The 12,500-nt window shown below is 39.1% G+C and overlaps 1 protein-coding gene across 1 annotated transcript in view; it reads right to left on the reverse strand.

Annotated features, from left to right (window-relative positions):
• Nucleotides 1-1,408: 1,408 nt before the first annotated feature.
• The window catches only part of tmem254 (transmembrane protein 254), a 14,068-nt gene continuing 2,976 nt past the window's right edge, over nucleotides 1,409-12,500 (reverse strand). The window contains exons 2-4 of the mRNA XM_079842556.1: nucleotides 11,492-11,595; nucleotides 9,454-9,513; nucleotides 1,409-3,169 (exon numbers count right to left, since the gene is read on the reverse strand). Of these exons, the coding sequence (XP_079698682.1) occupies nucleotides 3,046-3,169; nucleotides 9,454-9,513; nucleotides 11,492-11,595 (288 nt within the window). The 3' untranslated portion in view covers nucleotides 1,409-3,045. The remainder of the gene's footprint in view (nucleotides 3,170-9,453; nucleotides 9,514-11,491; nucleotides 11,596-12,500) is intronic.

Below are 12,500 nucleotides of genomic sequence, written 5' to 3' on the forward strand. Positions count from 1 at the left end.
ACACTCAGCGAATTATTGCTGAAGTGAAGGCAATTCAAAATATGAAAGTATAATGAAGTTATGGAAGTTTAGATTTACTGTAAATTAAAAATACTATACTAAATATTTTTTTATTTCATATAAAATATTTATTTTACAAAAAATTTTTTTACTACAAAATCAAAGCCATATGTCTAACCAAGTTGTGTTCCAAAATTAAAGTCCCCATGAGATGTTGTTTAGGTGCTGTACCAAAAGCCACCGGGTGTCATTCACATTCCATTGATTGTTTTTTTGATGCATTTCCTGTAAATTTCTGTCACTTCCATCACCAAATATTGACCCTTGAGATGCAGACCTTTCCGACGATATGGGTTTTGTCAAGATTAGAAAAGATTTAGATTATAAAGTAGTTAAAATAATTGTTGTAATACGAAACATGACGATGCCCACTAGGGGGAGGAGCCTGCTAGAAGAATTTAGAGTACGGTTTCCATGGTAACACAATGTCCGATTTCAAAACAGTTTTCATAGGATGAATTTTAAGTTTGTAAGCTTTCAAATGATCCCTAATTTAAGATAATTACTCAAATATATGATACGAAAAAAAGACGATAAAAAAAGAGCACCAGGCGTCCCACCTGACTAACAGTAGTACTAAGTAATTAAGTACTTTTATTAACTAACATTACCAAAGATGAACAAATAAAATAACACATGTATTGCTCGTGGTTAGTCATACATTAAATAATGTTGAGAAATGAAACCGTAGTGTAAAGTGTCCCCGGAAAAACATTGGTTTCTAGCCCTTGTGGTAAACGAGAGTGCAACTTTGGACAGGTGGTGGCGCTAGAGCGATTGAGTTACAGACTCCAAATTAGCTGTGGTTCATATTCAGACGGTCCTCTATCTGTGTGCCATATTTCATAACTTTCCCACAAGCGGAAGAAGAATAGCAACACTTAACGAGTACCTTCAGTGCTCGGCTCCTAAAAATCTACCAATGGAGTCGGAGAAATAATCGTTTCGCTTTTAATTGAGTTTATTAAAAATCTACCAATGGAGTCGGAGAAATAATCGTTTCGCTTTTAATTGAGTTTATTAAAAATCTACCAATGGAGTCGGAGAAATAATCGTTTCGCTTTTAATTGAGTTTATTTTGCCTCCATTGGCAGATTTTTGCTTTTGTTTTAGCACAAACTAATTTTTTTAATCAATATCTTCAGTCATTTCTCTTCTCCAGTAAATGTGTCTTAAGAATGATTAGATAATTGGTCAGAAACACTGAGGAAGATGAAGATTTTCACATTCAATCTCCAAATGATTGTAGAAACATAACATTTCAATATTTGTCCATGTTTTTTCTGTGATATTTCAGTGAGCAGAATATTTTATGAAGTGACTGTGTGGAATAACACATGACAGAAAACACGTTTCAAATCAGTTTATTTTCCATCTCTTTAACAAGAGCAGTCCTCTTGATCTGTAGAAACTCTAGAGACTCAGATCCCAACACATCCAACCTGGAGAAACACTCGCTGGAGGACAAATCAACTTATGTTGAGATAATCCAACATCATTAAAATGCTAAAAAGTTGAACCTGAATCATTTCTATTCATTTCTAATTATCACCCCTCATAATTACAGCAGAACATGCACTCTAAAAACTCAAAGTGCTTCAAAATGTCTCATTAATGTTTGAAATTTACCGGGAATTTCTGAGTGAAAACGGTTTTAAAGTAAATCTGTGTCCTGGAAGAAATATTCGGTAGCAAATGCATTATAAGAGATGTTCACTGCAAAAAATGCTTTTCTTACTTAGTATTTTTGTCTTGTTTTCAGTCCAAATATCTAAAAAATCTTACATTAAGAAGCATTTTTAGAGTTGCTAAAAATAAGCAAAATAATCTTGTTTTCTGTTTGAATTAAGATTATTTTGCTTATTTTAATCTCATCAGAGGTGGAGTAGCTAAGCACATTTACTTGAGTACTGCACTTAAGTGCACTTTTTGAGTATCTGTACTTTACTGAAGTATTATTTTTTAGGGAAACTTTTACTTTAACTTCACTACATTTGAAAGACAAATATCGTACTTTTTACTCCACTACATTTCTATCAAGATCCTCGAAGTCAAAAGTTGTTTCTGTAGCAGCTTTGCAAGTCAGTGGATGATTTTTTTTCTTCTTTAAAAGTGTTTTTTTTTTTGTGCAAAATGTAAAAGTCTGGAGAAAGAGAAGCGCAGACATATGGATGAATCTGATAAAGCCTGATGAAAGATCAGTTCAGTGTGTTTTTGTGCCTCTGAGATGAGCACGAGCACTGATTTCAGCTTCTTTTGTGTGTTTTTCGCACTTAAACAGACCAATACACACAATGTCAATTTTTATTTTGGAAAGTATTCACGTAAACAAAGTTGATTATGTCTTAAGTGAGCGTAAACAGTTGGGGGAATATCGGATGTGTATCAGTGTGTGGGATCTGTGCATTCTGCCTTAAAGGGACAGCAGCTTCGTAAAAAGCTTTGTAACTTTTAAGTATTTAAATGAGTTTAAGGTAGTCGTAAGGAGCATCACTGACTGGCTTAAACCACCATGCATTTATACAATAATACAACAATGATAAAATAATGCATTGACATAAAAAAGGAAATCTACTTTTGATACTTAAGTACTTTTAAAAGCAAGTATTTCTGTACTTTTACTTAAGTAAAAATAGTTTTTAACAACTTTCACTTGTAATAGAGTAATATTTGACCAGTGGTACTTTTACTTTCACTCGAGTAATGGAGTTGTGCACTTTGTCCACCTCTGAATCTCATCTCCCTTAATTTTGAGTTATTTTCCCCCAAAATAAGACGACAACTTTTGCTTGTCTAGTCAATGCTTCTTGTAAGATTTTTTAGATATTTGGACTGAAAACAAGACAAAAATACTAAGTAAGAAAAGCATTTTTTGCAGTGTAGTGCTGCTGAGAGCTGAACCGGATCATGTGAAAGGCCTCAGACGTGACTGTAACCTGGATCTGGGATGTGCGGATCAGAGTCCGGCTGGGAAACGGGTCATCATCACTGGCGCTTGGGCCGGCCGTCGGGTTTGTACTTGAGCAGAAGACCAAGAGACGCGAAACCAAACAAGAAGGTCTGAGCAAACCACAGCAGACGAGTGGAAGTGCTGGTGATGCCTTTATCACTGCACACACACACACACACACACACAATAATCATTTATGGGTCAAAGACGAAACAGGGGTTTTCAAGCATCAAAAAAATAAATGTGTAATACAGCTTTAAATTTAGTTTTTTCCTGTACATTAGAATGTGTCCTGTTCAAAAAATAATGACTATCACACATTTTTTACCATGATTTACAGAAGACACCCACTAAAATGTCATTCAGTGTAACAATATTTATGCATCAGAAAATCTTATTAGGCATATTTAAAACAGGAATCATTTGATGGTATATTAAAAGACAATTTAAAGGGTAAGTTCAGCCAAAACTGTAAATTGTGTGATTAATGACTGAGCCTCATGTGGTTGGACACCCGTCAGACCTCCGTTCATCTTCAGACACACATGAAGATATTTTAGTGTAAATCTGATGCTCTGAAAGGCCTCCATTGGCTCAACTTTACACTCTCAAGACCCTTAAAAGACACTAAAGACTAAAGTTACAAAGTCCATCTCACTACAGCGGCTCTACAATAACTTTATGAAGACGAGAATAGTTTCTGTGCGCAAAAAAAACCCTAAATAACGACTTATATAGTGATGACGATTTCAAAACACGGCCTCATGAAGCTTCGAAGCGTTATGAATCAGTGAGTCGAATCAGCGGTTCAGAGCGTTATGAATCAGTGAGTCGAATCAGCGGTTCAGAGCGTTATGAATCAGTGAGTCGAATCATGATTCGGATCGCGTGTCAAACCGACAAACTGCTGAAATTTGGCGATTCAAACAGCTGAATCGACTCACTGATTCATAATGCACTGAATCGCTGAATCGACTCACTGATTCATAATGCTCTGAACCGCTGAATCGACTCAATGATTCATAACGCTCTGAACCGCTGATTCGACTCACTGATTCATAACGCTCTGAACCGCTGAATCGATTCACTGATTCATAACGCTCTGAACCTCTGAATCGATTCACTGATTCATAACGCTCTGAACCTCTGAATCAACTCACTGATTCATAACGCTCTGAACCGCTGAATCGACTCACTGACTCATAACGCTCTGAACCGCTGAATCGACTCACTGATTCATAACGCTCTGAACCGCTGAATCGACTCACTGATTCATAACGCTCTGAACCGCTGAATCGACTCAATGATTCATAACGCTCTGAACCGCTGATTCGACTCACTGATTCATAACGCTCTGAACCTCTGAATCAACTCACTGATTCATAACGCTCTGAACCGCTGAATCGACTCACTGATTCATAACGCTCTGAACCGCTGAATCGACTCACTGATTCATAACGCTTCGAAGCTTCATGAGGCCGTGTTTTGAAATCGTCATCTCTATATAAGTCGTTATTAAGGGTTTTTTTTGCGCACAGAAACTATTCTCGCCTTCATAAAGTTATTGTAGAGCCGCTGTAGTGAGATGGACTTTGTAACTTTAGTCTTTAGTGTCTTTTAAGGGTCTTGAGAGTGTAAAGTTGAGCCAATGGAGGCCTTTCAGAGCATCAGATTTACACTAAAATATCTTCATTTGTGTCTGAAGATGAACGGAGGTCTGACGGGTGTCCAACCACATGAGGCTCAGTCATTAATGACACAATTTACAGTTTTGGGTGAACTAACCCTTTAAGAGATCCAAATAAGTCCAGCCCACAAATACTAATTAATTGTAATTTTTAAATCATTATACTTTGCCACTATCCTTCAAACCACTAGGTTTATTTGCCAGCAAGAACTTTTTGTAAGGAAGTGAAAATCATTTAAAATATAATACAATTTTGTATGATCACATTATTTTATATATTTTAATGATTACAGGTTAGAATAAGTGTATTGTTTATTTTTTTACATAAATATATCTGTTACACTGAATGAAAAAAGCATTACCCTGAATGACGAAACTTCTACTTCAGCTTATATTGCAGAACATCTCTATCAAAAAGTGAGCTTGACCAGTAAAGTTAAATCACAATTATTCACAACATATACTTATTTTTTAAAAATTCTAACAATATAAATGTTTTTTTGGCATTTCACTGAATGACGTGCGGTTTTGTAACGGTTTTGTAAAAGGTGGAATTATCAAATATTTAAGAGCAATGAATTCACTTTTCTGCAGCTCCACATGGTCTTCAGGGCCTTATGATGATGTCACAGATATGTTTATTAATATGATTTCAGAATGGCTTCATGATCCTGTTACACTGAACGATCTCTTACAAACTGGATTTTCGGGACAAAAGTCCTCTGGTAATTTAAATACTTAAAAAAATAAGTAAGACATAGTCCTTTTAATATAACACAGCCAACACACATTTGAAAATGCCAAGAAAACAAATATATTTTTTTACTTGTTATTTTATACATTTATTTAAAGATGTAATGGCAAAATCAAAGTCCGGACCATTACGCTGAAGGACAATTTTACACTTTGGAACATTATTTCCCCTAAATGTTGACATTTTATTTTGACAAAAGTTTTTTGAAATAGTAGACAGTTTACTTACATTTAACATGTTTTTTTTATGTAAATAAAATGACTTTTGTAAACATAATTTGATCCGGACGTCTTGTCTTTGACCCTTATACAGATTCTTCTCATGCAGTTAAAAAGCTGCATCTCTTTTTTTAACCCTCTGTGGTACGGTGTCTATTTTAGTTTATTTTTAATACAATGAAACACCAATTTATTGGTCAAACCCATCTCAGAGAAGAAGAACTCCAATACTAATCAATGAAAGAGCAAAGAATTGGTCACATGACCCACAGGGCTCCATTTTGTGTCCCGTTTCAGCACACGTGCACAGGTCACATGGCTCCATATTTTCTCCAATGAAAAGTGCATTTTTCACCAGTTTCCGTCCAGTTAATCACCCACAAAAAATATGAGTCCCCTTCACTGGTAAGTAAAGAAGTATTTTCAAGAACTTTACATTATATAACATCAATGTTTTAGAGTTAATAACAAAAAACTGTGTGTTGCCTCAAGGCCAAACCAGACACACTAGATTGGATACAAATATAGTTATTTTGTAAGGAAAAGAGTTAAAATCCTCGAAATGTATTTGCATTTTTGTATGATTTTGTAATGCACGTATAAGATTAGTAATTCACATACTATAACTGCAGATATTATGATCTGCACGATTTCTATAGCACTTAAAAAAAGGTATAAAACACAACTGATGAGGGTGAGGATGAGGATGAGGATGAAGATGGAGATGAGGATGAAGATGAAGATGGAGATGAAGATGAGGATGAAGAGAAGATGAGGATGAAGATGAGGATGAAGATGAAGAAGATGAGGATGAAGATGAGGATGAAGAGAAGATGAGGATGAAGATGAGGATGAAGATGAAGATGAGGATGAAGATGAGGATGGAGATGAGGATGAAGATGAGGATGGAGATGAAGATGAAGAAGATGAGGATGAAGATGAGGATGAAGATGAGGATGGAGATGAGGATGAAAAAGATGAGGATGAAGAAGATGAGGATGAAGAAGATGAGGATGAAGATGGAGATGAGGATGAAGAAGATGAGGATGAAGATGAGGATGGAGATGAAGAAGATGAGGATGAAGATGAGGATGAAGATGAAGATGAAGATGAGGATGAAGAAGATGAGGATGAAGAAGATGAGGATGAAGAAGATGAGGATGAAGAAGATGAGGATGAAGATGGAGATGAGGATGGAGATGAGGATGAAGAAGATGAGGATGAAGAAGATGAGGATGAAGAAGATGAGGATGAAGAAGATGAGGATGAAGATGGAGATGAGGATGAAGATGGAGATGAAGATGAGGATGGAGATGAAGATGAGGATGGAGATGAGGATGAAGATGAGGATGAAGATGAGGATGAAGATGAGGATGAAGATGAGGATGAAGATGAGGATGAAGATGAGGATGAAGATGAAGATGAGGATGAAGATGAGGATGGAGATGAGGATGGAGATGAGGATGAAGATGAAGATGAGGATGAAGATGAGGATGAAGATGAGGATGGAGATGAGGATGGAGATGAGGATGAAGATGAGGATGGAGATGAAGATGAAGAAGATGAAGAAGATGAGGATGAAGATGAGGATGAAGATGAGGATGGAGATGAGGATGGAGATGAGGATGGAGATGAGGATGAAGATGAGGATGGAGATGAAGATGAAGAAGATGAGGATGAAGATGAGGATGAAGATGAGGATGGAGATGAGGATGAAAAAGATGAGGATGAAGAAGATGAGGATGAAGATGGAGATGAGGATGAAGAAGATGAGGATGAAGATGAGGATGAAGATGAGGATGGAGATGAAGAAGATGAGGATGAAGATGAGGATGAAGATGAGGATGGAGATGAGGATGAAGAAGATGAGGATGAAGAAGATGAGGATGAAGAAGATGAGGATGAAGAAGATGAGGATGAAGATGGAGATGAGGATGAAGATGGAGATGAGGATGAAGATGGAGATGAAGATGAGGATGGAGATGAGGATGGAGATGAGGATGAAGATGGAGATGAAGAGAAGGATGAAGATGAGGATGAAGATGAGGATGAAGATGAGGATGAAGATGAGGATGAAGATGGAGATGGAGATGAGGATGAGGATGAAGATGAGGATGCAGATGAGGATGAAGATGAGGATGAAGATGGAGATGAGGATGAAGATGAGGATGCAGATGAGGATGGAGATGAGGATGAAGATGAGGATGAAGATGAGGATGCAGATGAGGATGGAGATGAGGATGGAGATGAGGATGCAGATGAGGATGGAGATGAGGATGAAGATGAGGATGGAGATGAGGATGCAGATGAGGATGGAGATGAGGATGGAGATGAGGATGCAGATGAGGATGGAGATGAGGATGAAGATGAGGATGGAGATGAGGATGCAGATGAGGATGAAGATGGAGATGAAGAGAAGGATGAAGATGAGGATGAAGATGAGGATGAGGATGAAGATGAGGATGAAGATGAAGATGAGGATGCAGATGAGGATGGAGATGAGGATGAAGATGGAGATGAGGATGAAGATGAGGATGAGGATGAAGATGAGGATGAAGATGGAGATGAGGATGAGGATGAAGATGAGGATGCAGATGAGGATGGAGATGAGGATGAAGATGAGGATGGAGATGAGGATGGAGATGAGGATGAAGATGAGGATGGAGATGAGGATGAAGATGAGGATGAAGATGGAGATGAAGAGAAGGATGAAGATGAGGATGAAGATGAGGATGAAGATGAAGATGAGGATGCAGATGAGGATGAAGATGAGGATGAAGATGAGGATGAAGATGAGGATGAAGATGAGGATGAAGATGAGGATGGAGATGAGGATGCAGATGAGGATGGAGATGAGGATGGAGATGAGGATGAAGATGAGGATGAAGATGGAGATGAAGAGAAGGATGAAGATGAGGATGAAGATGAGGATGAAGATGAGGATGAAGAAGATGAGGATGCAGATGAGGATGAAGATGAAGAGAAGGATGAAGATGAGGATGAAGATGAGGATGAAGATGAGGATGGAGATGAGGATGAAGATGAGGATGAAGATGAGGATGAAGATGGAGATGAGGATGAAGATGGAGATGAAGATGAGGATGAAGATGAGGATGAAGATGGAGATGAGGATGAGGATGAAGATGAAGATGGAGATGAAGATGAGGATGATAACTTGATATGATAACTTGACACGATATATTGATATGATGGTTTGATCATTCTTGTGTTTGTTGATGGTATAATGTCGCCTGAGAGCAACAGCTGAATTTGAAATGTTAATTTTTATTAAATATGAAGTTTGTAATACATTATAAACTGGATAAATGTGTTTGTTCAGGTGTCTGGTTAAAGAAATCGATGTTTTCAATAAATATATTTCTTTTTTCTACATGAAAATGTCAAATGTTTAAATTTGTCCGTTGTGGTTCAATGTTGCCTTGAGACAAAAAACTTTTAAAAATAGAAAAAAATTATGAAAAATTGTATTGCTATTGTTATAGTGTCCTATTTTAAGCAGGAAAAACTCCACAAATATTTTTTTCCTCATTGAAATCATATTGCGTACCATAGAGGGTTAAATGACATTGTGTGTTAACTTTTATCATTCTAATCAAAATCAGTCAGTATTTATTCTTCTGGCACAGAGTGAGTATGAAGAACATCTGATGATCTAAACATCTGTGTGTGTGTGTGTGTGTGTGTGTGTGTGTGTGTGTGTGTGTGTGTGTGTGTGTGTGTGTGTGTGTGTGTGTGTGTGTGTGTGTGTGTGTGTGTGTGTTACCTGCAGAGCTTCAGCGCATAAAGAGCCTCGAGCGCATGGATGACCCACGTCAGATACCAGCTGAAACACACACACACACACACACACACACACACACACACACACACACACACACACACACACACACACACACACACACACACACACACACACACACACACACACACACACACACACACAGTTGCATCAGGACATTCATTTCAGGAATATTTTGTACCATTTTGTAAAAGGCCAGATTATGGCAAGCCGTTTTAACATTTAACCATTAAAACAAACTACTTTCTCTGTTCATGCTACTAGAACTCATTCGTTAGATACTCATACATATTTATTAGGTACTAGTACTAATCAGTCCCTCCAGAAAAACGTCATTATGCGATCGCATGATTTAATGCATAATCAGCTAAAGTCCGCATATTTATGCGGGGGCCGCATTTTTTCAAATACGCCGCACTTTCGCCGTGTAAATTGCCGATTTCCGTGTGCAAAATATGCGGGGCTAGCATGATTACATAATCCCCGCATTTTTGTAGCAAAAAAGTCATATTAGCAGAAAGTTGAAAAATGTTTGTTTACTTCACACAAGAGCCGCCATTTCCCCCTGTTGCCATGGGAACGTTTTGAAGTGACGTAATTACCTGACGCGAACGTCACCATAGATATCGCTGAAACCATGATGAAGCTCGCAAACTCCCATTGGCCAACAAAAATAACAGCAAAAGACCAAAGCAAAGCAGTTTCCCGGAGTGATGACCGATTCAAAACACGGCATCATGAAGCTTCAGAGCGTTATGAATCAGTGAGTTGATTCAGCGGTTCAGAGCGTTATGAATCAGTGAGTCGATTCAGTGATTTGAAGCGTTATGAATCAGTGAGTCGATTCAGCGGTTCAGAGCGTTATGAATCAGTGAGTTGATTCAGCGGTTCAGAGCGTTATGAATCAGTGAGTCGATTCAGTGATTTGAAGCGTTATGAATCAGTGAGTCGATTCAGCGGTTCAGAGCGTTATGAATCAATGAGTCGATTCAGCGGTTCAGAGCGTTATGAATCAATGAGTCGATTCAGCGATTTGAAGCGTTATGAATCAGTGAGTCGATTCAGCGGTTCAGAGCGTTATGAATCAATGAGTCGATTCAGCGATTTGAAGCGTTATGAATCAGTGAGTCGATTCAGAAGTTTGGCGGTTTGACACGCGATCCGAATCATGAGTCGACTCACTGATTCATAACGCTCTGAACCGCTGAATCGACTCACTGATTCATAACGCTTCGAAGCTTCATGAGGCCGTGTTTTGAAATCGTCATCACTATATAAGTCGTTATTTAGGGTTTTTTTGCGCACAGAAACTATTGTCGTCTTCATAAAGTTATTGTAGAGCCGCTGTAGTGAGATGGACTTTGTAACTTTAGTCTTTAGTGTCTTTTAAGGGTCTTGAGAGTGTAAAGTTGAGCCAATGGAGGCCTTTCAGAGCATCAGATTTACACTAAAATATCTTCATTTGTGTCTGAAGATGAACGGAGGTCTGACGGGTGTCCAACCACATGAGGCTCAGTCATTAATCACACAATTTACAGTTTTGGCTGAACTAACCCTTTAAGCATTTTACCATAATCGGATATTTCAAGGACCTATGTTTCTGTCTGTGTAATTTAAAATAAATAAATAAAAACTGTCCTGTGTGTTCTGAGCTAGATTAACTGAGACTTGCTACAGCACTTGCACACACTGTAGCCCTGGACTGCTCTAGCTGCTTCTTTTGCTCTCATTTGTAAGTGGCTTTGGATAAAAGCGTCTGCTAAAGGACTAAATGTAAATGTTTTAAGGTCTTCAATAAAACAAGATGAGAACTGAAATATTCCCAGCACTTTCTGTGCTTTTGTTCTCTTTTTCATCTTTTTGCAAGTTCCCGCATTTTCCATTGCATTTTTTAAGAAAACGTGCCGCATAATCAAGGATTTTTGCCCACAACAATCACAAAAAAAGCCGCATTTTTCCGGAAGGACTGGCGTATTGAGGCCGTGTGTGTTCATCCTCTCACCCGTAATAAAGCACAGGATAGTGATAGTCCACGAAATGCTTGGCCAGAGCGCCGAGAGGACCCAGACTACCATAGGGGACATCCTGAGGCCAGAACACCACCCACTGCAGACCAGAGGACACAACATCACTGAGTGTGTGTGTGTGTGTGTGTGTGTGTGTGTGAGTGTGTGTGAGTGTGTGTGTGTGTGTGTGTGAGTGTGTGTGAGTGTGTGTGTGTGTGTGTGTGTGTGTGTGAGAGAGAGTCATGCTTGGCCAGAGCGCCGAGAGGACCCAGACTACCATAGGGGACATCCTGAGGCCAGAACACCACCCACTGCAGGCCAGAGGACACAACATCACTGAGCGTGTGTGTGTGTGTGTGTGTGTGTGTGTGAGTGTGAGTGTGAGTGTCATGCTACAACCATAAATAATCCTCTAATCCTCAGGACTGACATCTGAGAGCTTCAGAAACTCAACGGTCTGTCTCCTGGAAAACTAAATCATCTCCGCTAATCACAGCCTCAGCTGAGCATCACATGATCACACCAGCTCTTCTTCAGGGGTGTGTGTGTGTGTGTGTGTGTGTGTGTGGACTGATGGACTCCATCGGGGTGTGTGTGTGTGTGTGTGTGTGTGTGGACTGATGGACTCCATCAGGGTGTGTGTGTGTGTGTGGACGGATGGACTCCATCAGGGTGTGTGTGTGTGTGTGTGTGTGTGTGTGTGGACTGATGGACTCCATCAGGGTGTGTGTGTGTGTGTGTGTGTGTGTGTGTGTGTGTGTGTGTGTGTGTGTGTGTGGACGGATGGACTCCATCAGGGTGTGTGTGTGTGTGTGTGTGTGTGTGGACTGATGGACTCCATTGGGGTGTGTGTGTGTGTGTGTGTGGACGGATGGACTCCATCGGGGTGTGTGTGTGTGTGTGTGTGTGTGGACGGATGGACTCCATCAGGGTGTGTGTGTGTGTGTGTGGACGGATGGACTCCATCAGGGTGTGTGTGTGTGTGTGTGTGTGTGTGTGGACTGA

This window comes from Gobio gobio (genome assembly GCF_949357685.1).
Source record: "Gobio gobio genome assembly, chromosome: 18".
NCBI lineage: Eukaryota > Metazoa > Chordata > Actinopteri > Cypriniformes > Gobionidae > Gobio > Gobio gobio.